The sequence below is a fragment of the Trichechus manatus genome, unplaced genomic scaffold (genome assembly GCF_000243295.1).
Source record: "Trichechus manatus latirostris isolate Lorelei unplaced genomic scaffold, TriManLat1.0 scaffold00044, whole genome shotgun sequence".
Taxonomy (NCBI): Eukaryota; Metazoa; Chordata; class Mammalia; order Sirenia; family Trichechidae; genus Trichechus; species Trichechus manatus.
Window position 1 is genome coordinate 635,746 of NW_004443980.1, and position 26,893 is coordinate 662,638.

The 26,893-nt window shown below is 41.9% G+C and overlaps 1 protein-coding gene across 7 annotated transcripts in view; it reads right to left on the reverse strand.

Annotated features, from left to right (window-relative positions):
* Positions 1 to 390: 390 nt before the first annotated feature.
* Positions 391 to 26,893, reverse strand: part of WDFY2 (WD repeat and FYVE domain containing 2) — a 256,485-nt gene continuing 229,982 nt past the window's right edge. For 4 of the 7 annotated variants that reach the window (XM_004376562.2, XM_023731517.1, XM_023731520.1 and 1 more), the window contains 6 exons: positions 22,320 to 22,446; positions 12,459 to 12,564; positions 6,755 to 6,856; positions 5,088 to 5,218; positions 3,005 to 3,113; positions 391 to 1,877 (listed from right to left, as the gene is read on the reverse strand). In XM_004376562.2, coding sequence (XP_004376619.1) covers positions 1,848 to 1,877; positions 3,005 to 3,113; positions 5,088 to 5,218; positions 6,755 to 6,856; positions 12,459 to 12,564; positions 22,320 to 22,446 — 605 coding nt within the window. In that variant the 3' untranslated portion in view covers positions 391 to 1,847. Of the gene's footprint in view, positions 1,878 to 3,004; positions 4,003 to 5,087; positions 5,318 to 6,754; positions 6,857 to 12,458; positions 12,565 to 22,319; positions 22,447 to 26,893 lie in introns of those variants that run through there. The other 3 variants (XR_002824130.1, XM_023731518.1, XM_023731522.1) reach the window with 3 other exon arrangements.

Consider the following 26,893-nt stretch of genomic DNA (forward strand, 5'->3'; position numbering starts at 1 on the left):
GGGGCAGTGAGGGGGTACGTGGTAACTGCTTGTGTGTGTGTGCACGTGCACACCACATGGTCTGATTCTCGGCGGTGACCATCATGTGAAGTGGCTGCCACAACAGGCACACTGGCCCTGCTTCCCAATGGTGGTGGAGCAGAGTCACCTCTTGGAAGCCCCATCCCCAGAATGCACGCTTTGTCAGTGTTAGGGGTTGTGGTATGCGAGTATGGCTTGTAGTTCTTTCCCTGGTTAGAAAGAAAGGTAGTTAATGATCATGAAGGGGTAAAACTGCTTTCCAGGAAAAGAGGAGGAAAAATAGGGAGGGTTTCAATTTCACTCCAATACTACTAGCAGAACGTCAAATCAGAAGTGAAGGAGACACTGTGGAGGCAGGGCTTGGGTGGGGCGGGGCAAGTAATTGGCCTGTTGATCTGCACAGCTTTGTTTAGCCTGGTGGTCCTCCCGCTGCTCCCGACAGTGAGGACTGGGTGAGGTGGTGCCTGTAAAGTGCTTAGAAGGGGTAGGCACATGGTCCGTGTTTGTAGCTGTTGTTTCATGTTATTTTCACAGGTGAAAATAAAGTTTTTTTAAAATAAGGACTTCAAAATCCTGAGTTGAGTGACTACAACAGGAATATCCCACTTTATCAAGCTTGATTGGATTCCGTCAGAAATAGTTCTTCAGGTTCCTTTTCTGAAGCCTCTTTCACATTCTCAACAGGACACAGGCTGAGTGTAGGATGCAGTACCTTTATGTTGCAGATCATGTACAGTTTTAGTATGAAAGTGTGCAAAGTGTTCTGATAAAATACATTAAGATAAAAAAGTTTAAATTACTATAGTTTTTAAAGGGAAAGAAAATACAGATGGCGAGGGATAGAGCAGGACTACAATCTCGCAGGAATGAACATGTTCAAGCTCAGAGGTGATGTCACATGGAGAAGCACATCTTAAAGATACTGGTTCATGAAGCATGTAGGGTGTTTTTGTTTGTTTTAAATATTATGAGTGAGAAGAGCTGTGCCAAGTAAAACTAAGATATAAAAGGCCCAGGAGGCTCCAACTGAGGTCTAAATGATCCAGACACTGAGGGTTGAAGCTGAGTTGTAACCATCTACTTTCTGTGGTGATGATGACGGGGAGCAGCTTTCACACAGTATTTCCAGTGTGGGGAAGACAGAGTTAACACTGAGACGGGAATGCAGGGTCATCTCTACTCGGTAACAACACGGAGGAGTCAGGCATTACAAACAGACCGTTCTTCAAGTCAGTTGGTAAATCCACACAAATGGCTTTCCAAATCTCTCCACTGAAGAGGATATGAAAGCAGAGACGTTGCAAGTAAACAGTGAAATACAGATACTGTGGTAACTGGCAGATGATGGTTAGAGTAAACGCAGAGAGACGAGAAGAAAAAGATGCTGACCACATGATACATGCCAGAGTGAAGAAAACATGAGAATGACTTTATAATAACCAAAAATACCCTGAACAGATACCACCCTCATTTCTCTGACACACAAAGCAACAAATAAAATGAAGTCTTGAAAAATACAAAAATTAAACATCCCAGATTTTTCATTATACTCAAAACAATATAGCACAGCCAAACTGTATAAACCATTTGTTAAAAAAATACCTTATGTGATACCGTATGAACAACAAAGTTGAAAGAGTCCCTTTGCAAGTGTTCAATCATTAGCTCACCACTGTACATCAGTTTACATACGCAAACTCATCTAGATTCTGTGGTTTCTCTCTCTCTCCTTACACATCTGCTTTCCTTTACATCTTCAGCAATGACTGGGATTAGAACAACCATTTCTTTAGTGAATTCTCTCTTTCTGATTCCAGGAGGTATCATCAAGACACTACTGGGGTCATATCCCACAACTGTAAAAAGAAAAGGGAGATACGTGATCAATTAAAAACTAAATTGTGTTGAGGATAAACAGTACTCAACTGTTTGAATTCTTCAAGTAAACTTTTTAAAATTAAATATCAACTAGATACTGTACTAATATGAATTCTAAATCTATATATTAAAATATTTTTACATCAAAAAGTTCAATAAAGCTCAAAAACATGACAATGGCAACTAGAAATTTCAATCCAGCTAATAAACCTACTGCTGCAAATCAGTCAATGAAAACCCTATGGATCACAAAGGTCTGATCTGCAACCATCATGGGGATGGCGCAGGACTGGGCAGCGTTTCGTCCCACTGTGCATGGGGTCACCATGAGTTGGGGCAGTTGGGGCTGACTGGACGGCAGCTAACAACAACAACGATGGAGAACGAAGGCACACAGTCATTTCAGGGGGACGGGAACCAACACATATTGGGCACCAAATGGGTTCCAGGCACATGTTGTGTCCTTTCCACATCTGATCTCATTTAATCTTCAGAACGCTTTGACAAGATGTCTCATTTTACGAACAAAGGAACCCAGGCTCCCAGAGTTTACTTTAAAGTTGCTCAAAGTCACAGAGGTCTGGTTGCTTCCAAAGGGTGTTATTTTAACTACCTCATCCTGTTGCTGCCTCCAAGAACAGGACCCAAACAGGCCAGAAGTGGGCTCAGTGCACTAGGCGGGCATGCCTCTGTGTCTCAGGAGGTGATGCAGGGGTGGCCCCTTCTGTCCGGGGCCTCTGCTATGACACTGATCCATGTGGTCTACCACCCTCCTCAGAGAGGCCTGGGATTAGTGCTTTTGGATTAATTGATCTCACTGGGAGAAGATCTTGTTTATTATCTATTGGCTTATTCAAGCCCCATCTTTCATTCAATGTTCAGCTCAAACCCTACCTCCTTCACGAAGCCTTCTCCAGCAGTACCATCACCCTTTACTGAACTCTTAGAGCCAGGCCTGGCTTGGGCCTTGCATCTAATGGGCTCCTCTCAAAAATGCTCACTGCCGAAGATAACCTTTTGAACAGTACCTCACATATTCTTGGCGCTCCTGTGTTTTTACGTAAGGATAAAGATGGAAAACTTCAAAAATAAGATGGCATCCTACCTTAATAACCTTGTCAGTCCCGGAAGTCAGCAACCACCCTCTGGTTGCATCAAAATGTACATGCACGATGTTATGTTTACTGTCGTGGAAGGTCGCCGTGGGCGCACGTCTGGGAGGAGCAGGGCAGAAGAGAAAGTTTCAGAGGGTAAAAGGTAGTGTCATAGGAATGAAGCAGATCTAGGGGACATTAAGCTCTAATTTTTAGCCAAATGGTTAAAATCACATAACTGAAAAGCTCATCAGATCTACCCTTACTCCTTGGAGAACTGTTATGGGTTTAAAAAAAAAAAAAGGTAGAAGGATTCTTATATTCTCCAAAATGGGAGAAATTTCCACAAGTCCTTCTGGAGAATTAGTTGCTCTATTGGAGTCTGTGAAGTTCCAGAGATACAATCTCTACCTGTGCTTTTGACAAGCCTTAACAACAACAGTGCTTTTGCTAAGTTTGATCCCAGAAGGACTTGCCAGTAAAATATTCTACCTTTGCCTATATAGCTTAAAAAAAAGCATTCTTGCTAAAATGCCAAAGACAAAAGAACTGTCATTCTAACCAAAGGGCCATCCGTTCTTTCTCCTCTTTTCACTGGTATAACTGCAGACTCAGTTTTTCTGCAGTATACTAAAGCTTTAACAAGTAAAAATATAAACAAACACTACTGTTTAATCTCTGCAGTTTTCAGCACTAAGGCTCTCCAGCTGCCTAGGTGCTCTAGGGGCAATTGCTCTAGAGACAAGGCAAATGCTTCCACAGAGAAGAGGCAGAAGAAACAGTGAAAGGGGGACAGATTAGAAAAAGGACAGCTGTTTTCTAATCATGTTTTCGGGTTCCTATTCCTCTACAGTAGGCTCTCTGAAGACAGCTATTGTCTTTTTTATTCTAGGGCTAAAATCTGTAGGACAGATCTCCAGTATACTAAATATGATCACTTCAAAATTTTTAGAATTAAAGATTTAGACTTACTTTGCAAGTCACCTAGACTCTCTGGGTCTGTCTTTACCTATAAAAGGAAGAAGTAAACTAGAATATCTTTAACGCCTCCTCCAGCTCTCTAATTCAATGAGAGAAGAATGTTCTTATTAATTTTATCATATATAATGAGTGGAAAATAATCAAATGAACATAAATGCTTACTTCTTGTAAGAGGATCTCAATTTATATTTGGTATGAATAAGAATGAAAATATATAAATTAGAGCCATTTGTACTATGAGAGAATTCTTTTGTTTTATTAATTTGCTAAGAATTTCCTTTAATCACTGACCTCCTCTGGTACATTTTAAATATGTTTCTACTTACATGCAGCTTTTAAGACACCCATCTATTACTTAAAATGTTTTCTTATATACAAAGGGTGGGATTGGGTGGGAGTTGGAGGATTAGGAAGAAGAAAAGTTTCCTATAAGACCTTGCTGTAATTCATTAAAAGAGAAACTTGTTCTAGAACATTCCGCTTCCATCTGGGGGTACTTTTCAATGAGCCAATATTAGAAAGACAACATAGATTTGCCCACTCTCTAACACACACTGAGGTACAATAACCTAAGGCCAAGGTTACTGGGTACGACTGACAAGCAGCCCTCTGAGCAGCTGGGCCACTGTATTGCCTCTCAGGTAAAGTAGCTTAGCTCTTCCTGGGAGATGAAACCTGCAGCCTGCTGGATGATTTAACTCCTGAAAGACACGAGGGTGGGCTAGAAAGTGAGCCAGGGGCCCCTGCTTTCTTTGGCAATTCTCAAGTAAATGGGCAGACAAAAGAGTTTGGTCCAAGAGCATCTATTTTTATTTACTTATTTATTTTTAATATTTTAAAAGTATTTTAAATGCACATAGCCTGTGCTTTTACCGCTGGGATTGAAGAGCACACAGAGGTGAACGCTTTGAGCATATTCTCTTCTCCCATCTCACAAGATAGCACAAATCCTTTGGTGGAAAAGGAAGGCTTTTTACCATTGCATGGTCCATATTCTAAACCAGCGAGCACTACGCCAATATAACCGTATTAGTCATAGCTGCAGCGTGGAGTGCAGCTCTCAGATCAGAGCTCTCCTTAGCCTGGAGAATTCTACAAACCATGGACACTTACTCTTCATCTGTGATGGCCTCGTGGCAGCTGTCACAGACCCTCACTTCAAACTCGAAGCCCATCAAGGGGATGGAGGAGCGCTTGGAACTGCATTTGCCGCAAACGGCCTTCCCGCACTTACGACAATGGTGCTGGAGGAAGAAGAGAAGACAGATATTCGCTGTGGCTCCCGCGCCTCACCCTCTCTCCAGGTAGACTCAGGTGTGATCAACAGCATTTACGTGAGGATGCTAAACAAGAGTGGCCCAGAAGATTAAAAGGAAAACACTGGGTGTGTGCTCTCTTTTGTACTCTGTTTATTCAGAATGAGGACTTTTGGGAAATAAACCTGACTGTGTCACCCTCCTATTCCACCTCCTTTCTCCATTCTCAGTGCTTTCCACCTATCACTGCTGTGAACTACAGAGGAATCATCCAACTATCACTGCTATGAACTATAGAAGAACCACCCAACTGCCACCGCTATGAACTACAACGAACCACCCAACTATCACTGCTATGAACTATAGAGGAAGAATCCAACTGTCACCGCTATGAACTATAGAGGAACCACCAAACTGTCACCACTGTGAACTATACAGGAACCATCCAGCTGTAACCACTGTGAACTACAAAGGAACCACCCAACTATCACTGCTATGAACTATAGAGGAACTATCCAACTGTTACCACTATGAACTACAGAGGACCACCCAACTGTCACTGCTATGAACTATAGAGGATTACCCAACAATCAGCACTATAAACTATAGAGGAACCACCCAACTATCACCGCCATGAACTATAGAGGAACCACCCAACTATCACCTCTATGAACTCAGAGGAACCACCCAAATGTCACCTCTGTGAACTCAAAGGAACCACCCAACTGTCACCTCTATGAACTATAGAGGAACTACCCAACTATCACTGCTATGAACTATAGAGGAAACACCCAACTATCACCTCCATGAACTATAGAGGAACCATCCAGCTGTCACCTCTATGTACTGTAGAGGAACCACCCAACTATCACCACTGTGAACTACAGAGGAACCATCCAGCTGTCACCTCCATGAACTATAGAGGAACCACCACCTAACTATCACCACTGTGAACTACAGAGGAACCATCCAGCTCTCAGGCTATCTTAAAGCTGGTGTACCAAGGAGTTGCTGTCTCCAAAGACTAAGCTGCTGGATGAAACCGGATTCAATCTATTGTCTACACTTGGGCAATACTCAACCTAGGTGACCTAACATTTGAGTTTCTTGAGGAAAACCAAAACAAACCATGGAATCTGATTGAAAATGCTGTATTAAAAGTAAATCTAAATAACTAAAACTAAGACAGGAGGAGGCAAAGTGAAATAATTAAGGAAAAATAAATATCACTTATATAATTTCATGGTTTGGTACTAATATGAGCTAAGCATGACTACTCAAATTTCAAGGCATATTTTAGTAGATGCCACTAGAATTCTAAAATCACATCCCTTCATGCTTACTGGAAACAAGTCACTGCAGTTTCCCAAACTGAATCCATGAAGAATGAGCTATAAAAGACAAAGGGAGTGAATTTACCCCACCACAACTGCTGTCCAGGGGTGCTATTTCTCCTAAGATCATAAGGGCAAGTTATTTCCACACTATTACAATGCACTTTGATGCCGATTCCATATCACCAACCTGTCTGAGGCCGATTTTCTTACTGTCCCACATCTGCTTGAAGTTCCAGAAGAAAGGCTGATCACATTTTTGACAGGAGTCACTGTCCAACCACTCAGGGGTCTGGTCAAATAAAGCACACAGCAGGTCATAGTGAGGAGCAGTGAGGACAATGGAACCACTACACTGATGATGTGTTTATAAAAAACACAAGTGTGATTTACTAGTCAACCATTCAAGAAATATTTACTGAGTATCTGCTATGTACCAGGCTCTGGGGATGTACTGGTGAATAAAGACCCATCCATCAATGGGGCTTCTAATTTATCAGGAAAGACCAAACATAAAAATTTTATGAACAGTAACTATTTAAATAAGAGTGATGTGCGAAGGCTGAGAAGTACAGAGTACTGTAAGAGTGCAGTAACAGGTGGCTCGGATCCCTGACAAGTGATAACACAGCGGAGATCTGAAGGATGGGTGGGAGTAGGCCAGGCCAAGAGGGCTGGACTGCAGAGAAGGGGAGAAAGGGACCAGGCTGTGGGGGGGGAAGGCAGTGGTCAATCGCACAGGGTGTTGACAGCCTTGTTGAGGATCTAGGTCTTTATCTCACACTCTCTAATCATATGCAATTATATTTGCTTTGATTATGTACAGTCATATATAACTGCATAGGAGCCTCAGTGGCACAACGATTAAGCATTTGGCTGCTCACCGAAAGGTTGGTGGTTTGAACCTGTCCAGCAGCTCTACAGGAGAAAGACCTGGTGATCTGCTCCCATAAACATTACAGCCTAGAAAGCCCTGTGGGGCACATGGGGTCACTATGAGTCGAAATAGACTCAACAGCACCTAACAACAATATATATAACTGCACATTAAGCCTACACACAGCTACTGTGTTAGAGAGATATGACGTGACTACAGTGGCTACTCAGGGAAGCTACTGCCCCACTGTCCACTCCTAGCAGGACCCATCAGAGTTTGAGGCTCTGCTCCTTGCCTCATGGGTCATATATTTTTGCTTTGTTCACTCTTTGCTGGCCCAACCATGAGTATTCTAAAGCATGCCAAACAGGTTTAAAAAATTTAATTTTAAGCTATTCTTTGGCAAATCTTCATAGATTATACACAGTGACTCGATATTCACTTCCACACACGTTTAACTCTGTAGAATTCCTCATTTGGTAGGGGAGCCCAAAAGTGAATTCACAGGATGCCTAATGTGCAAGAAGTCTGTGACCAAACAAGTTTGAGGAATGCTGTCAACAACAGCCTCCTTGGACGTTCACACTGAAGGCTCTGGAGAGCCTGTGACAGTAGTCCCTTTCTGAGGATCAAATGCTATGGAACAGACTTTGGGAAACACTGATTTAACCTATTCTACATTCAGGAGGATTGACGCTAAAACTATACATTTTATTGGAAAGAAAACTGAAAAGGTAACTTTTTAAGAGTTCTAGTCTTGGTCTATTTATCTTACTGAAATCAAAGAAAAGAAGTAAGCCTTAATTTAGTTTGTAATTTTCATGCCCTAATCACTTTAAAGACAAATATAATAAAACAATACAAAGTTTTTAGCTAAAGATAACATTTTACTCCTAGAAGACTTCACTTATCTATGCTGTGATTCTTCAGAACACTTACGATGCAAGAAAATCAGAGAGATTAAAAACAAAAAACCTTCAGGAATCCATTTTTTCCAGAAATAAATCAAGTGTGCTTACAGTTTGTAACCAGATGGGGTTAGTTAAGAATTTCTGGTGGCCTGAAAAAATGGAATTAACCCACCTAAGCATTTCACATAATACAAAACATATTAATATTCTCTTTAGAGAACAAGGGGACGGTATTAGTGTTTGTTTATGGAATAATCTTTCAAATATCAGTTTGTTACTATTAAAATGATGTAACAGAAATACATATTTACTGACACAGAAAATATTCAATAGTCAATAAACTGAAAAAAAAAAAAAAAAACAAAAACATCCCAGGTTAGTTTGCACAGCACAAAGTTAACAGAGTAGGAGAAGATGTTTGCAAAGTTTTTAAGTGGCAAGGGTGTAATATCTAGGATATCACAAGGAACTCCTGCAAATCAGTAAGAAAATGAAAAGAGCTAGTTGAAAAATGGGCAAAACATACAAAAGATATGAACATGGAATTCACAAACAGGGAAGCCTGAATGGCTGAAGTATATGAAAAGAGGCTCAGATTCACTGTTAACCAGAGAATATAAATAAAAACAAGGTGGTATTTTACCTGCCTCCCGAAGGGCAACACCAGAAAGCGGGTAATAATAAATGTCGATGAGGATGTGGGGTGTCAGGAAACTCTCTGTCCTCCATTAGAAGTATAAACAGGTACAGCCAATCCAGAAAGCAATTTGGTTGTGTTATGGATTGAATTATGTCCTCCCAAAATATGTGTTGTAAATACTAATCTCTATGCCTGTGGTTATAATCCCATTTGGGAATGAGTTGTCTTTGTTACATTAATGAGACAAGATTAGTGTAGGTTGTATCTTGAGTCAATCTCTTTCAAGATATTACCCGTTGCTGTTGAGTAGATTCCAACTCATAGCGACCCTACAGGACAGAGTAGAACTGCCCCATAGGGTTTCCAAGAAGCGGCTGGTGGGTTCGAACTGCTGACCTTTTGGTTGGCAGCCAAGCTCTTAACTACTGTGCCACCAGGGCTCCCCCTTTTGAGATACAAAAGAGATTAAAAGCCAGCTAGCAAGAAGAGATGGGGTAAGACAGATGTCAAGCCACATGGAGGTCTCTAAGCAACCAGGCAGCAGAAGCTGCAGAGACAAGGACCTTCCCCCCAACCCGACAGAGAAAGAAAGCCTTTCCCTAGAGATAGTGTTCTGAATTTAGGCTTCTAGCCTCCTAAACTGTGAGAAAATAATTTCTGTTTATTAAAACCATCCACTTGTGGTATTTCTGTTATAGCAGCACTAGATAACTAAGACAGGCTGAGTTTAGCAAAATCAAGAATGCACCTTCAACTGATCCTACCCTTGGGTGTACAGCCCTGGGAAATTCTCATGCAGGTTTGTGAGGGAACACGTACAAGAAGCTCATCTGGGCATTCTCTATGGTACCAGGGAATTGGTGGCAATCTAGGTGCCTTTTGCTTGGGAAACAGAGAAGTCAAATATGACTGCTACATACTAAGGGATCCTAAGCGGAAGTAAGAAGCAACTCGAGGTGCACACGGTACGATGGGTAGAGCTCAAACAGGGTTTCATAGGAAAAGCTGTAAACAGAATGAGATGTGTAGCACTACATCTTTTAGGTAAAATTTAACACACACACCCTCTACATCTTCTACAGTGAAGCATGCATGTTTAGGGGTGTCTATGAGGAAGGAGTCCTGGTGGCCCAGTGGTTAAGAGCTCCGCTGCTAACCAAACTGTCGGTAGTTCAAATCCACCAGCCACTCCTTGGAAACCCTGTCCTATAGGGTCGCCATTAGTCAGAATCAACTTAACAGCAATGGGTTTGGTTTTTTTAATGGGTGTGAGGAGGGAAATGGGAGTAAGGACCAGGGAAGGTGGAAAAATAAATCAGCCATTTGTAGTATGATTCCATTTAAAAAAAAAACTTTATACACGTGTATGGGAAAGAAAAATGTATGGAAGGATGTTTGCCAACAGGTGAAGAGTGATATTTCTGGGTGGTGGTATTGTGAGTAATTAACATATTTTCTATGTGTTTATGAGCATTTTGGAGCTTTTCTACAAAGAACATTTTTATAATTTAAAAAAATGATAAATCTTTGAGAAAGTGGATTTTATTAACCATATAAACAAATGATTAAGGTAGGGGGTGTTGGACCCTCGTTCAGCCGCTCAAGGTCTCCCATCACGTGCCCCGTGCCCTGTGCACCAGCCTACGATCTCCAACTGCTCAGTGAGCACTAAGTACTGCTCCGCCATCTGTCCGTGTTCACTGTATCTTCACTCCCATCGCTCCTTTGCCTGCAAAGCCCAGGATGCTCCTGGTCAGAGCATGTGCAGGCCCTCCTTTCAGCACCATGTTCCTCCACAAACCCTTCGTGGAGAACTTCAGCCAACAATGGTTGTGCCCCTTCCTAAATACAAAGCACTAATGCTCTACAGAGTGACTATAACTGATTTAATAGTTTATATCATCTGGTCGTATTCCAAAGTTTTCTCCCACACATCTTTTCTTTCAGAAAGTCTGTCAGCACTTCTGAGCAAGGACTGCTTCACATACACCTCAGACCTCCCACAGAGAGCACTGCAGGCATTTGCCATAACTATGAAGTAGCTCCAGATACCGATGTACCAAAAAAAAAAAAACCTCTCAGATAAATGTTTATATAATAAAAGACACTTGTGAAAAATGGACAGAACCTTTGCTGCTACATATTTAAAGCTCTGAGTCACTCAACAAGAAGATTTAAAATCAGTCAACAAGCACTTAGTGCCCATATATCTGCCTATCAAGAGGTGGAATTTAAACAAGATGGCTGGAAGGGCTCCCCAACAACCACCTAGTCTCATTTCTGGAGACACACACGTGTCCTTCTTTGGGGTCAGTCCTTGCAATGAGGGAAAAGAATCCAGCCATCCCCTCCTCCCCTGGCTGGTCAGTTGGGCCTGGAAAGAAGCCAGGACATAACAGGTGTGACTGCCCCTAACCCAAAGCAGGCTACTGTGCAGACCCCAGCCAGGACAGTCACTGGTCAGCACCGAGAGCCTGGCTGGCACAGCTAGCCACATTATAACTATGTCCCTGCCAAGTGGCGCCAAGCAGTACTTTTCAAAAACAATATTCTACATTTCCCCACTTCGTAACAGTGATGATCATTTTAATTCGTTACTAATAGAACGCCCATGGATTTATGCTTTGAGCAAATAAAGCTTTAACCTTCTTAAGCATTTCATTACTGATATTTGAAAGGCATTACGTTGTGAGTAATAGCAACTACTCTCGAGAAATGAGATTAGGGTGGGGGCGTGGAAAGAAGTTGGGAAATCGCTTTCGTCTAATTTTAAGTGTTGCTTTTCTATCTAGTTCTTGCATCCTGCAAAGAAATAAATTAGAGGAATATATACTGTCAAAGGGAAAGTCTACCCAAAACAATTCAAGGGAAATGGGAAAATGGTTAACTTTGAAGTGCCTGTCAGAAGAGACGTCAGTAAACGTATCAGTTGTTAAGACGCTCAAAGATTAAAAAGAAAACTTTATAAAAAAGAATGCTATGATAACATTTAAATTATTTAAAATACTTATTTCTATGGATACCAAACTAAGGATTACTTCATTAAATAACATTCCTCACACCCTCGCCACCATTTCCCTCAATAAAATAAAGCACATGAATTTCCTGTTTTCATAGGGTGTTTGGTACTGAAGGGCTAACTGCCTGAAAATAGATGGTTCCTTTTTCTCACCTGGACTTTTGTAGCAAATGCTATAACTTATTTAAAGTCTAAACAGCTTAGTTTCAGTCAAAATTCTTATGAAATCTCCATTATATTAATGTCACATGCCAACTTGTGAGGGGCAAAAAAAAATGGAAACTTTTTATACCATCTTTTATTCTGACATAACATGTCATGGTTTAATCATAAAAGAAGAAACAACGCAGCGAGAGGGAAGCTGAGCCGTTTTTCAGCACTGCCCAAACGTAGAGACCAGCTCTGCTGCCGTGAAGGAGACAATCCCCCAGCCTCTGTGGCCCCTACCTCCTGCCTCTTGACGTCCATGTTCCAGACGACAATCCCACCATCACCGCCACAGGAGATGAGCTGCCGCGTGTGCTGCGCATAGGAGAGGGCCTGGACTTTGTCACTGTGAAAGGAACCAAGGGGAGCAACACTTCAGGACAGCAAATGAAAGGCCTGATGGCAGAAACCCTAGCAAAGTCAACTACCACACACTGACTCACAGCCCCCAAGTGTAAATTCAAGACATCTGACTTAATTTTCAATATGCTAAAGGACAAGTGGAGTACCTGGATGGCACAAACGGTTAAACGCTGGGCAACTAACCAAAATGTTGCTGTTCAAACACACTGAGCTGCCTTGGAAGAAGGTTCTGGCAACCTGCTTCCAAGTCACAGTTATGAAAACCCTACGGAGCTATTCTGCACACATGGGGTTGCCATGAGTCAGAATTGACTAGACAGCAACTGGTTAGTTGGTTAATGGTCAGGCGAGTACCGGAGATTTCAGATGAGTCAAAACACTTCTTTAAGATACTGAGGTGCCAGGAAGAAGCAGTCTTTGTCAGTTACTAACACTTAAAGGAATAAAGTTGATTGTTGTTCCTTCATTACTTACTTAAAATCTTTGACACAGGTTCATTTTACATTTGTTCAATAATCATGATTTCGTCTTTTTTTTGTTTTTTAATCCTTTGAAAGTTTTGTCCTTCAAGATGCCCATGGATCTACCCGACAGAGCCAGGTAAGCTGCATTCCGAAGAAGTGCCCCCACGAATGGGTTAGGTCAGGCCAGGCGTGTCTTCTCCTGGTTCCCAGAGCAAATCCAAAGCGGCAACAGACGCTCTCTAGCTTTTATTGTCTCTACTGATTTTGTGTTTTAGTTTTACTTCTAGTTCGTGCTGACAAGTTACTCCCTTGATGGCAGCACTGACGGGGAATTTGGTGCCATCGGCTGATAATTTGGTGATTTCCAACAAGGGTTAACAGAGATCTATTCTCTGTCGGGTGAGCGGAACGGAGAATGTGATTTCTTGGTCTTTTGTGTTTGTATATTTGCTGTTTTGAGCTCAAATCAATTAAGAGTCTGGTACCTCCTGGGAAGGAGAGCAGTTCTTTGATAACTGGACTGGTGATTTTGTGTGTCTCTGCCTACTCTCGGCCTGTGGCTGAATGTGTCAAACTGGAGCTATTAACTCTGTGTGTCTTTCTGTGATTCACAAAGGCCTGTACCTCTAGTTGTGTATGAAATGCTTCCCTATTTCCCATTTAAAAAAACCCGTTGCCGTCGAGTCGATTCAGACTCATAGCGACCCTACAGGACAGAGTAGAACTGCCCCATCAGGTTTCCAAGGAGTGGCTGGTGGATTCGAACTGCTGACCTTTTGGTTAGCAGCCGAACTCTTAACCACTGCGCCACCAGTATCAATAAATTAGATTATAGCAGTTCTTAAATTCAAAGAACTTGTTCCCATTGACTGATAAAAATAAACAAGTGCTTACCTAAAGTGAATACTCCTAAAATTCACAGAAAATAAGGAAATGGAACCTCTCATGCTTTAAATGTGCTAGACTTAAAATTTTTCTTACAAAACTGCTAACTCGGTCATTTCAAGAATCTAAATTCAAAAATTAAGATAACTGGCAAATGAGACTAGTATAATAGGTTTTAAAAAAGTTATATCTTTAGTTTATCAGTGTTAATACAAATGCACGTTTTATTTTACTTGGGTTTATTTCTCCTAAACTTACACAGACTACTGGTCAAATAAGCTAATGTTATTTTGTTGTTAGCTGCCCTCAGATCAGCCTCTGACTCATGATGACCCTATGAACAATGAGATCAGACTGCTGTGATTCATAGGATTTTTGAATGGAGATCACCAGGCCTTTCTTCCTAATTCATCGCAGTCTGGAAGCTCCACTGAAACCTGTTCAGCAACACGGCAACACTTAAGCCTCCAGTGACAGAAGGGTGGTGGATGTGCATGAGGTGCACTGGCCAGGAATCGAGCCTGGAAGGCAAGAATTCTACCATGGAACCACCACTCCCCTCAAGCTCATATTACTCCTACACAATGTTTAAGATTATAAAATAAATCTGTGTTCAACTAAACTGAATAATTATTCTAACAAACTTTTTATATAATCAGTAATTATGTTTTGTAGGGTATCAACAAAGATAATTTCTAAGATCTTTAGATAACTTAAAATGGACTAATATTAAGTTGAGATAACTGATGGATAATCACGGGATATCTTAAATTTCTAAGTTAGAATACTAAAACTTTAATTACAAAGAATAACATTAAGTTTATATACACTTGCTTATTATTTTTATATGCTACAGAGAGGCTATACCTTTGGGTTATATCAATGAAAGTGTTCATTCTTGCCACTTTAAGGAGATGGGAACTCCAGAACACTTAACTGTGCTCATAAGGAATCTGTACATAGACCAAGAGGCAGTTGTTCCAACAGAACAAGGAGATACTGTGTGGTTTAAAGTCAGGAAAAGTGTATGTCAGGGTTGTATCCTTTCACTATACTTATTCAATCTGTATGCTGAGCAAATAATCCAAGAAGCTAGACTATATGAAGAAGAATGGGGCATCAGGATTGGAGGAAGACTCGTTAACAGCCTGTGTTATGCAGATGATACAACCTTGCCTGCTGTAAGTGAAGAGGACCTGAAGCACTTGCTGATGAAGATCAAGGACTACAGCCTTCAGTATGGATTATACCTCTACATAAAGAAAACAAAAATCCTCACAACTGGACCAATAAAGAACATCACGATAAATGGAGAAAAGATTGAAGTTGTCAAGGATTTCATTTTACTCAACACCCATGGAAGCAGCAGTCAAGAAATCAAACGACATTTACTGCATTGGGCAAATCTGCTGCAAAAGACCCCTTTAAAGTGTTAAAAAGCAAAGATGTCACTTTAAGGACTAAGGTGCGCCTGACCGAAGCCATGATATTTTCAACCGCCTCATATGCATGTGAAAGCTGGACAATGAATAAAGAAGACTGAAGAAGAATTAATGTCTTCTAATTATGGTGTTGGCGAACAATACTGAATATACCATGGACTTCCAGAAGAATGAACAAATCTGTCTTGGAAAAAGTACAGCCAGAATGCTCATTAGAAGCGAGGATGGTGAGACTGCATTTCATGATCTTTGGACATGTTATCAGGAGAGAACAGTCCCTGGAGAAGGACACCATGCTTGGTAAAGTAGAGGGTCAGTGAAAAAGAGGAGGACCCTCAAAGAGATGGACTGACACAGTGGCTGCAACAATGGGCTCAAACATAGCAACAACTGTGAGGATGGTGCAGGACCGGGCAGTGTTTGACTCTGTTGTACACAGGGTCGCTATGAGTCGGAACTGACTCTATGGCACCTAATAACAACAACACAGTGCAAAATGAAAATGCTGGCTCCTTGTTAAAAAATTACTAAGACTGTCCAGATGGCAACAACAGAGCAGTAAACCAAGCATGAGCCCTTCTAAACACGGGGCCTGTGTGGCTGCACAGGCTGTAAAGCAGGCCCGTCTGATGCTGCTTAAGGGAGAAGGGCAGAGATGCCTTTACTCTCGTTATAAAAACAGACTCTCAGACCCAAACTAACAGCTGCCCAAATGCCAGTCTAGGCCCTCCTCCATCCTCAGACAGTAGGGACCTTAAATGTGCAGCGTCTTCCTTTTCTTGGATGAGATGCCCCAGGTTGTCGTTGTTGTTAAGTACTGTCTCGTCTGTTCCAACTCACTGCGGCCCTGTGTACAACAGAATGAAACACTGCCCGGTCCTGCACCATCCTCACAGTTGTTGCTATGTTTGAGGATACTGTTGCAGCCACTGTGTCAATTCATCTGGTTGAGGGTCTTCCTCTTTGTCATTGACTCTCAATTTTCCTAAGCATAGTGTCCTTCTCCAGGGACTGGTCCCTCCTGATAACATGTGCAAAGTGAGTGAGACAAAGTCTTGCCATCCTCGCTTCTATGGAGTATTCTGGCTGTACTTCTTCCAAGATAATTTGCTCATTCTTATGGCAGTCCATGGCAGTCCAGGGTTCACATCCCTGTTCAGGTGTGCCCCAGGTTACTTTGTGAAAATCTCATCAGCTATGCATCTGCTACCAGACACCTCGCTTCCTGTATTCAGAGTCGCCTCACAAGGCTTCCAACCTCCAGGGACCCGAGAAGGCTCATGAGCAATGCACCCATGTTAGGTCTCCCGGCTATCTGATACCTAGGGACATCCCAGGCCAAAGGGACCAGGAAGGGCTCTGCCTACCCATGGGTCCTGACCACAGCTAGTCTGAACTTGAACTCAGGGCCCTGTCTGGGAGCATCAGAGACACCGCTATTTACTAGCTTGAGTGGAAGCTGAAATGAGCCACTGCCCTCTGTCCACTGGCAATCTCTTGAACCCACTATGTTTTTGTTCCTGCAGGTCGCTCTGTTGAGTAACCTCCTGATCCTGTGTGCTATGAGAACCTCTTCATCTTCTAAGATCCAAATCAAGAGTGATCCCCACCTCCCAATGAAGCCTCTACCTTCCAGTAAAACTGGCAAATTGTCCCACCTTTACCCATTTTCATGGAGCCCTGGTTGCACAGTGCTTAAGAGCTTGGCTGCTAACCAAAAGGTCAGCAGTTCGAATCCACCAGCTGCTGAACCCCATGGGGCAGTTCTACTCTGTCCTGTAGGGTCACTGTCTTAGTCATCTAGTGCTGCTCTAACAGAAATACCACGAGTGGATGGCTTTTAACAAAGAGAAATTTATTGTCTCACAGTCTAGTAGGCTGCAAGTCCAAATTCAAGGCATTAGCTCCAGAGGAAGGCTTTCTCTCTCTGTCGGCTCTGGAGAAAGGTCTGTGTCATCAATCTTCCCTTCATCTGGAAGGTTCTTGTGATGCCTCAGTCTTCCCTTGGTCTGGGACCATCTCAGCACAGGAACCTCAGGTCCAAAGGATGCGCTCTGCTCCTGGCACTGCTTTCTTGGTGGAATGAGGTTCCCATGTGTCTCTGCTCGCTTCTCTCTTTTATTATCTCAAAAGAGATTGGATTAAGACACTATCTAATCTTGTAAACCTCATCAGTATAACCTCATCATAGTGATAGCATTTACAACACATAAGGAAATCATCAGATTTACAAAATGGTACATAATCATACAATACTGGGAATCATGACCCAGCCAAGTTGACAGATATTTTTGGGGGACACAATTCAATCCATGACAGTCGCTATGAGTCGGAAGAGACTCAGCGGCAATGGGTTTTCTGGTTACTTATCTTCATACTTCTAGCGCAGCTCCATAAGGGCAGGAACTATGTTTCTTACCCAACTGTGTGCCCTAAGAGCCTGATACAAGGCCTGGTGTGCAGATGGAGCTCTGTACTCATTTGCTGAATAAATGATGGACAAAGGGATTAGGCGTATGTGGCAATGTCTCCACAGGAAATGATACAGAGAGAAACAGTACTCAAATCTGAAAGCCTGATTTTTTAATTATTATATATTCTTATGAATAAGAATAACTTTAACAACACTGTCATTTATTAGGCCCTTATTCCTGTGCTGGTTATTTTACACATATTCAATCATTTGTTTTTCTACAACCTTGGGAGGGGTTTTCTTTCCAACATTATCTTTACTTCAGAGATGAGGGTACCGAGGAATACAGTGTGAAGTGCCTTGCCAAAGGCTACACAGTCTTCAGCAGGAGGGCTGGCTCACACAGCCTGACCGGACTCAAAGGCTCGCGTGCTTAACAACCACTCTGTATTGCTCCGCTTTCTTTGACAAGCTTCCATTCTCTACAAAAACTCTAATTTCTAATACTTTGACCTAGTGTGTGTTCACTTAAATAGTTAGAAATAAGAAAGGCATCTCTTCCTCTCCACCCTAATAGGTCTCTAGCACGACAGTGAGAAATACTCCTAAATCCTGCAGATTCACAAGGAGAGAAAGATTTTGTATATACTGATCCTTACCCTCCCTTCCCAAACACAGATGCTGGCTGAGAGGACTCCACTTCCTTTCACAACTTTAAATGCAATTTACTTGCTACAAGGAGGAAGAGCACAAATTCTCTCAATGTATATTTATTTATTAATAGGCTATCTCTTTACTAAATGGCTCTGAGGAAACTTCTAACAAATTCTTACACATGGTAATCATCACCCATATGTCAGTTTGTCATATTGTTGTATTGCTATGATGTTGGAAGCTATGCCAAATACCAGCAGGATCACCCATGGTGGACAGGTTTCAGCAGAGCTTCTAGACTAAGATGGACTAGGAAGAAAGGCCTGGCAATCTACTTCCAAAAATTAGCCAATGCAAGCCCTATGGGTCACAACAGAATACTGTCTGATATTGTGCTGGAAGACGAGCCCTCTACATTAGAATGCAACAAAGGACTGAAACATGCTGGCAATCATGAGGGTGGTGTGGGACAGGGCAGGATTTCATTCTGTTGTGTATGTGTGGTTACCATATGCTGGAGGTGACTCGACAACAGCTAACAACAACGACATACTTGGTAAGAGTAATAAGACAGAAACCAAGAACTGGGATTTTGGAAAGAGGACACAAATATGCAAGCCATGAGTGGCCAATATTATGGCTGTGACTCAGGCTTGGTGGAGGCTGATTCCAGCCATGGTGGAAAGTCCGTGCAAAAGGACAGCACAGATTTCTACCTGTGCTTTAACTCAAGTTATCACTAAATTAAGTTATCAGAAAGTCTTGAAAGCCTAAGCAAATACATCAAATTAAGCTATCAGAAAGAAAACTTATAGTCAGAAAGTTGGCCATAAAATGATAGGCATTATATCAGAATAAAAAAGGATCTAAAAAGCCCAAGGACTATTACTAGATTTGACAAAGTGGGCACTGGACAAGAAGTGCCCAGGTTAATGATTCTATAATACTTGCCCAACTAGTAGCTAATAAACGCCACTGGTCCCTGAGACGAGAACCTTCTTTGCCTTTCCTCCCACAAAGTTAGCACACAATCACATTCCACTTGGAATAAAAACATCCAAATGCTTCAAGTGCAGATGATACTGTATAGAGGTGTACTTTCTCAGTTTTTTTCCTTGGACTTGGATATATTTTCACTGTCATCAATTACTTTCTCTGGTGCTAAAGTTTGCTCTTTTTTGGTGGGAATTTTTTTGCACACCTAATCAAGCTAGTTACATAAACATCACATTTCTGCCCCTGAAGGTCGACATGAAGCCACAGAAGCTGCAACAGAAGCTTGTGGCGCCGTCCCTCAGCACCATGGCTAGACACTCCCACACTAGGGGAGGGCAGTCTCCCCACTCGGCCCCGCCTGCCTTCTCCAGCTCCTAAGCTTACCAACCATGGTTCCTGATTTGGGACTCTGACCAGCATTAGTCATCCTGGGAGAGGCAGGCAATGGGGGAAATTGGGAACTGGAGGAGGACAAGGGGCAACCGTGGGCCCCAAGAAGAGACTCTTTGGCCCCTGAAGCAGAAAACAAACAGGAAGTGTTACGGGTATAGTGAGGGCCGTGTGTTAGTCAGTGTCCATTTTTCTATCCCCAGTGCCTCGTGTAGTGCCTAGATACACAGAAGGTACTGTGCTGCTCTCTGTTGGACTGGACTAAGGTTTGGGAGATATAAGTTACAGCTGGGGTCTTTGAGGATGGTACCTCAATGTTCTCATCTGAAAAATGATGTCTGGCCTCTCTCTTTCATAGGGTCATTGTAACTTTAAACTGAGGTATCTGTGTGTTTTGAAAGATCTTTGACAAAATACTAAGCACTAATCAAATACGAGAATCACGGGGCCCCAGTCCAGCAGCCGGCTTTCAAGGCTGCTGTGAGAGGGCTCCTAGGACTTCTCCTTCCCTGCCCCTTCCTTCCTTTCTCTCAGAGTCCCATTCTACCACTTTCCGCAGCTCCAGTGGCTCCTCCATCCCCAGCCCTGATGTTCAAACCCACTCTAACAGAGCGACAGCAGTTGATGCTGAGAAATTTACTTCCTGTAAACCTGTGATACCAGGGCAACACCCTCAGGCTAAGACCTAGAGTTGATTACGAAGCTTGACTTAAATAAAGTCCCAGGCCAAGGCCTTCTGCCATTCTGACTATTTAAGGCCAGTTCTGACTGGTGGCTCCTTATCTCCCCAGCCTGCCTGCCTACCTAAATAGGTTCTGAATAGGTGTGACTCTACCAGAAGAACTCCAGGTATGGTGTATTCCATTTTCTAAAAGGACAACTCTGCATTCTTAGAAACTGGAAAACCTATTTGTTTATGTTTTCTCCTTCCGGGACTGAGAGATTGTATCTAAATGTCACAGGGGTTCCTTCCTTATGAAACTGCAGATGTAGGTTTTCCAGGACAACATTTTCCATGAGGGTCCAGGGCACTTTGTGCACAGTGATGCTGACATTGGTCACTGTAACAGTCTACTGTCTTGTGGAGGAATCTCATGAAATTATGCAAGGTCGCCTGCAGTCTTCATTAACCACTATGTAAACATAAAACTAGTTATGAATTAAACTGAATGAGTCCGACAAATACTGCTGATCTTTATTCAAAACCTGCATTTTATTGCTCTGAGAGTTAGAGTTGGCAGGAATCGCCTGGCAGATTAGATAAGAACAGGGTGTTATGAAACAGTACCATGGTCTGGCCCCTCTTCTTCGTTTGCATGGGTGATGTGAATTCCTTCTACACACTCTGGATGTGTCTCCCCTCATCATGGAGAACACAGGGGACAATTCCTCTAATGGGCTGATGACAAGGTCTGACTGTCACAAGCCAGGAGTGGCCCCAGACAACTGGGGCTTAATAGCTACTCCTGTAAACCCAAACTCCAAAGCGGAAATAATTATTTGTGTCTGGGCCCTCCAAAATTTAGTTAGTTCATAGCCAATAATCCAAACCTGTAGATTAAACTACTCAGGAGAATATTTTGTAACGAATGCTTCCAGGCAGAGTGACAGGAAGTCTAATGCTGCTGAAAAGCACTCAGTTTGTGAGGGCATTGCTGATGTCTGTCTGTGGCTGACAAGGGTCATGTGAGTATCATTTTGAGACCTGTGTAAGGTAAACATAACTCAGATTAATTTTAGACTTCCGAAGAAGATCCTAATGTCTTTTCTGCAGACAGGGCAGGCTCTGTTCAGGGACTGTGGGCAACACGCTGTCAGGCACATGTCTCCAGAGTGTGCTTGGCCCAGGATGCTCATTACCACACAGATCCATGCAGCGCCCGCCCGGCAACGAGAGGATGGGGCCCAGGAATCGACTTAAATTCCTTGGTGATTCTTTGTGTGCCACGAAGTCTGAGAACCACTCCAAGGAAACTTGAGGCTTCCTCTGCTCTCGCTCTCAGCCCTCTAAAATCCATCCCTTAAGGAAGAAGAGCCTGATACGGATCAAGGCAGGAACTCAGTAAATATTTGTTGAATTACAAAATGTACTGTGTAAGGATATTACCTCTCCCATTTTCCTTAAGCTGCCAGGAAGCTGGAAGCCACATTTAAACTCAATTGTAGAAGTTCTGTAGGCCTTCGTGGCCTATATTTTTAAGCTCTTTTTTTCTCTCAGTCCTAAATTTTTACCCTTGTATTCTCCCTGGTTCTAATTCTTACCTTTTATTAATTTGCTGCCATTGTTTTACTGTATGGTTTTTGTAAACATTCTCAAATCCCTCGTGGAATAAGATGGGTTATGAATAAGTAAACACACTTATGCCCAGCTATAAATCAAAGGCCAGTATTTGCGTCCTGCCACCTTCCTTCCCTTTCCTCTGTTAGCCTCTGCTCTAGCCTTCAGCTGGGACTCCTTCCCAAGAATTCTTTACAAAAGCACCAGCAGCCTTACTTGTGTCCTTGGAGCTCGATGGCTGTTCCTTTTCTCCCACCAATGTCCCACATGATGACAGAGTGATCTGAACTGCCTGAGAAGAGCATTCGCTGGACTGGGTCCCAACAGAGAGCAGTCACCCCACCTAAGAGGACAGACACAGCTGGACATGAATCACAAAGTAACAATGTTATTTACAAAATAAATGTGACTGCAAAGGATTTGGGATCTAGGTCAGTTCCTGGCATACAATAAATTTTTGTTCTAAGAACAAATGAATGAATGAATCCTAAGAGAAAAAAACTGACACCAAGAATAAAAATCCCACACTTTAAGCATTTTCTCAAAATTCAATGTACCATAAAGTCAATTACTATAAAGTCCAAAGGGAAAGGAAAAAAGGCAATTAACTGACCTTCAAACAACAGTCATAATTCTAAGAAGAGTGGAAAATACTGCACTGTTCAGAAATATTAACTATGTTTTCTTAACTGCTGCCTGCCTCTCTCCCAGTAACAGATGAGAAATAAATGGGGTTTAAAAAGCGCAATTAATTTTTTATTCTTAAATATCAGATATAATTAAGTCTAATTATTAGAATTCAAAATTTATTTTCTCTCTTTGGGAATTTAAATTTATAGATTCTGAACAAATCACTTACATCCTTAAGAGTCAGTTTTCTCAGCTATAAAATGGGATGATGGTAATATTACTACTATTACTAGTAATAATATAAACTAGCTAGCCATCACCTACGTCACAGAACTGTGGTGAGCAGATGAGGTCAAATACACAGGACCATCTGTAAACTGCAGCATGCAGTGTAGATGCTGGCTATTAGTGTTACTCTTGTGATATGGCTATAAAATATTATGACAGATTTTCTTCTGTGGCAGTCCCCTTATAAATGAAAGCCCTTGTGTACTGATAACAGTAATAACTTTTCCCATGTAATATCATCGCAAAGTCTACAAATACCTAAGAATGTCAGAAATACTCATTTTTTATATTACTGAAAACTACAGTATTCTGCAAAGAACATAAAATAGCCTCTTATTTGTTGGAATCTGACATTTTTTAATCCGGATTATCAATTTGTTCTAACGAAGTACTATACTTTAAAAGCATTCTAGGAGTTTCCCGCACAGAATTGTTTCAGAAGATTTCCTTTTTAAGATCACAAGGAAAAAAACCCACTGTTCTGGATTATGCTTAATAGCTTCTTCCTATACTCCCACAGCATTCCACTTGTATATGTTCCTGTACATGTCGGAATGAACACCATTTCCCCCAATGCATACATGGCTAACCACCCCCGCAGCTCCCACCTCCTCTTCCCTGACCCCTCCCCACCACCTACCAAGCAGCAGACAAGCACGGTGCCTGGTGCACAGACAATACTGTCTGTTGAATGAATGACTCAAAAGCGGAGTGAAAATACAAAAATATTGTTTTTTTCCCATAAATTTTGTTATTTGGAATTCCTCTGCTATGCATACTCAGCCCTCTGAAGCCAAATATCTTCTCCTTCTGTACAACTCACCTTCTCTCCCTGCTACTAAACTCCAATATTATAGTGTTCCTCAAATACCTTCAGGTATTTCAGAGTGCAGTACTTCAGGACTTGTGTTCCATGCTGCAAAACATGTTACTTATTCTCACACTGCTGCAAAACATGTTACTTATTCTCACACAGTACCAAAGGGCTAACTTTGTTAAATACCTGTGGCAGAGTTAGCTAATTGCCCACCTGAGTTCATACTCCCCCCTTAATACACAGAGCACCCGCTGGGAAGCTGCTGCCCTGCAGGGACCACAATTACAACCCCTCTCATATGGAAGGGAGCATGTGACCAGTTCTCAAGAAGCAACAGAACAGAGAACGGAAGTGGAAGTGATATGCATTCCTCCCGACCAAAGGCTGGTAAAAAGTAGACGTCCCTTTTCCACTTTCTCTTTATACTTCCTCCTGGAGGACTCCAAGACCCCTGGGAATGAGAACCCACATTCTGGGTTCCTGAATCACCACTACATGGAAGAAAAAAAGGTGTAAATCAAAACCGCCTGCACTGGACTGTTCTGTGAGTGAGAAATAAACGTTTGGTGCATTAAGTCACTGAGATGTTGGGGATTATTTGTTAGAGCAGTTAGCACTACCTTAATTATTATAACACCAGAGGTTTACTGGAATATTATAATGAGACTGCTCCAAGAGGAAGGTGAGACTCACCAAGAGCTTCATAAACATCACACAAGAAAAAAGAAGTTACTATTTGGACTGTTAATATTGATGCCTAATATTTAAACAGAACTGGAGAGAACCCTGGGGAAAACTATGAAGGGCTCTCAGTGATCAAATCTAAGACAATTTCAGCAACAAAATAATGATAGTAATGAAGTCTCACGCATAGAAATAAATAAGAACCCACAGGTCCGTACTGTACAAACGACTGAATAAACAAATGGGGGAGAAGTAAAAGTTTTTCCTTATAGCAGAATTCCAGTCAACAAATGTAGCAGGGATAACGATAATAGAAAATCACAATTCGGCAAACATAAGTCTTAATTGTTTCTGGTAAGAATCATCACGGATGCTAAAATTATTAGGCATAAATGAGATACAGGATATTTTCATAGTTTTAAAGTATTTCCCATAAAATACTTTACGAGAAAGGGTCATTAAAGTAGAGAAACCTGGAGGACACCACTTTAACCAAGTGACCAAAGTTAACATCATCAGTAACGAGACAAATCACTATGTGTACCTTGTGATATGATGCACTGAGGAGAGCATAACATAACATCGCTTTTGTGGGATTCTTACCAAAGATGCATAACCTGAATTTAACCATGAGGAAAGAAACAAACTCAAATGGAGGGACAGTCTACAAAGGAGGGATGTTCTGGCTAGTACTCAAAACATCATGGTCATGAAACACTGCAGAACTGTTCCAGATTAAGGAAACTGAGAAGACATGACACCCAAATGTAATGTGTGATCCCGGGTTGGAGTCTGAACCAGAAAAATGACAGAAGTGAGATAACTGGAGAAACGTGAATAACGTCTACAGATTACAGTGCTGTGTCCATGTTAATTTCCTGGTTGTGCTATTTGTACTCTAGTTTTGAAAGACGTTAACATTTGTGGAATCTAGGTAAACAGCATAAAAGACTCCACTGTTTTTGAAATTTTTAAAAAAAATCTGAAGTATTTCAATATGAAAAGTAAAAAAAAACAAGAAAGAAGCCTAAAATTATTATAATCTCCTCCTACCAGGTTCCCCTGCTTCCTCTGCTGTTCCTATTGTCCAACAAAGTGGTCATTGAAAAATGCAAAGCAGATGAGGACACCCTTTGCTCAAATCTCTCATATGGCTTCTATCCCATTCAGAATAAACCCCAAATGCGTAAGACACCTGGGAGTCACGCTACTCCCATCAATTGCTAAGTGCAGCTGACTCCTAGCTTCTAAATATATCTTAAATTCCTCCTCTCCACACTCACTGCTGCTACCCCGTCCAAACAAGTGTCACCTTTTCCAGGGTATCCAGCTGTAGCCTCCTAAAAGGTGTCCCACACTCATTCTTGTCCCCACTAATCCTACCCACTGCTGCCACAGTGATTTGTAACATGCAAACCACGACTCCACTTAAACTTCTTCACTGGCCTCCCACTGCCTGAGCATAATGTCTCAAGTTCTTAACGTTGCCTGTAAGGTCAACCTGTACCCTCCTCACCAGCTCTCCACATGGGCCATTTGACTTCACTTAGTTGCTCACACTTCCCCATTCCAGGTTTCATACCTGCTGCCATTGGCCTGGAACGCTCCTACAATCTGCGTAACTCCTGTTTCTTCTTAAGATATCATTTAAACATCACTTCCTTTGGAAAAACCAGCTGCTGCTGAGTTGATGATGACGCATGGCAATGCGATGGGTGTCAGAGTAAAACTGTGCTCCAAAGGGTTTTCAATGGCTGATTTTTCAGAAAGAGATGCCAGGCCTTTCTTCAGAAGCACTTCTGGGTGGACTCCAGCGGCCAACCTTTTGGCTAGCAGCCAAGTGCATTAACCATTTGCACCACCAGGGACTTCCTTAGGAAGCCTCCCTTTACCTCTCTGGACAAGGAGAGGCCCTCTTGTTACTTGTCCCCACAGCAGACTGTGCCCTGCATCATGGTTCACAGCACTTGGTACACTCACAATATTCTGATTAACTTTTTGTAATGACTGGTTTAATGCTTGTATTCCATGTTGGACTGGAAGTTTAATAAGGGCAGAGATTAGGCTTGTTTTATTCACCTGTGTCTCTCAGCACCCATCACATACAGAGCTGAGGACTTGACTGACTCTTGATGAAAATCTGCATCTGTTCACTCATGCTTTATAGAAACAGGGGTCTCCGTTGAAGCCTCCATTGTAAACAAAAATGAACATTTTCAATTTAATTATTGTGTATTTGCATTGAACTATGCCTTTCCTCATTTCATTATTTTGTTTAGTTATACTGTTCCTTTCAATAATTCTCCTGACAGTTGATGAACATGTCTGTATTTAATTTTTCATTTAATTAGTATGCTTTGGCATGTTTATG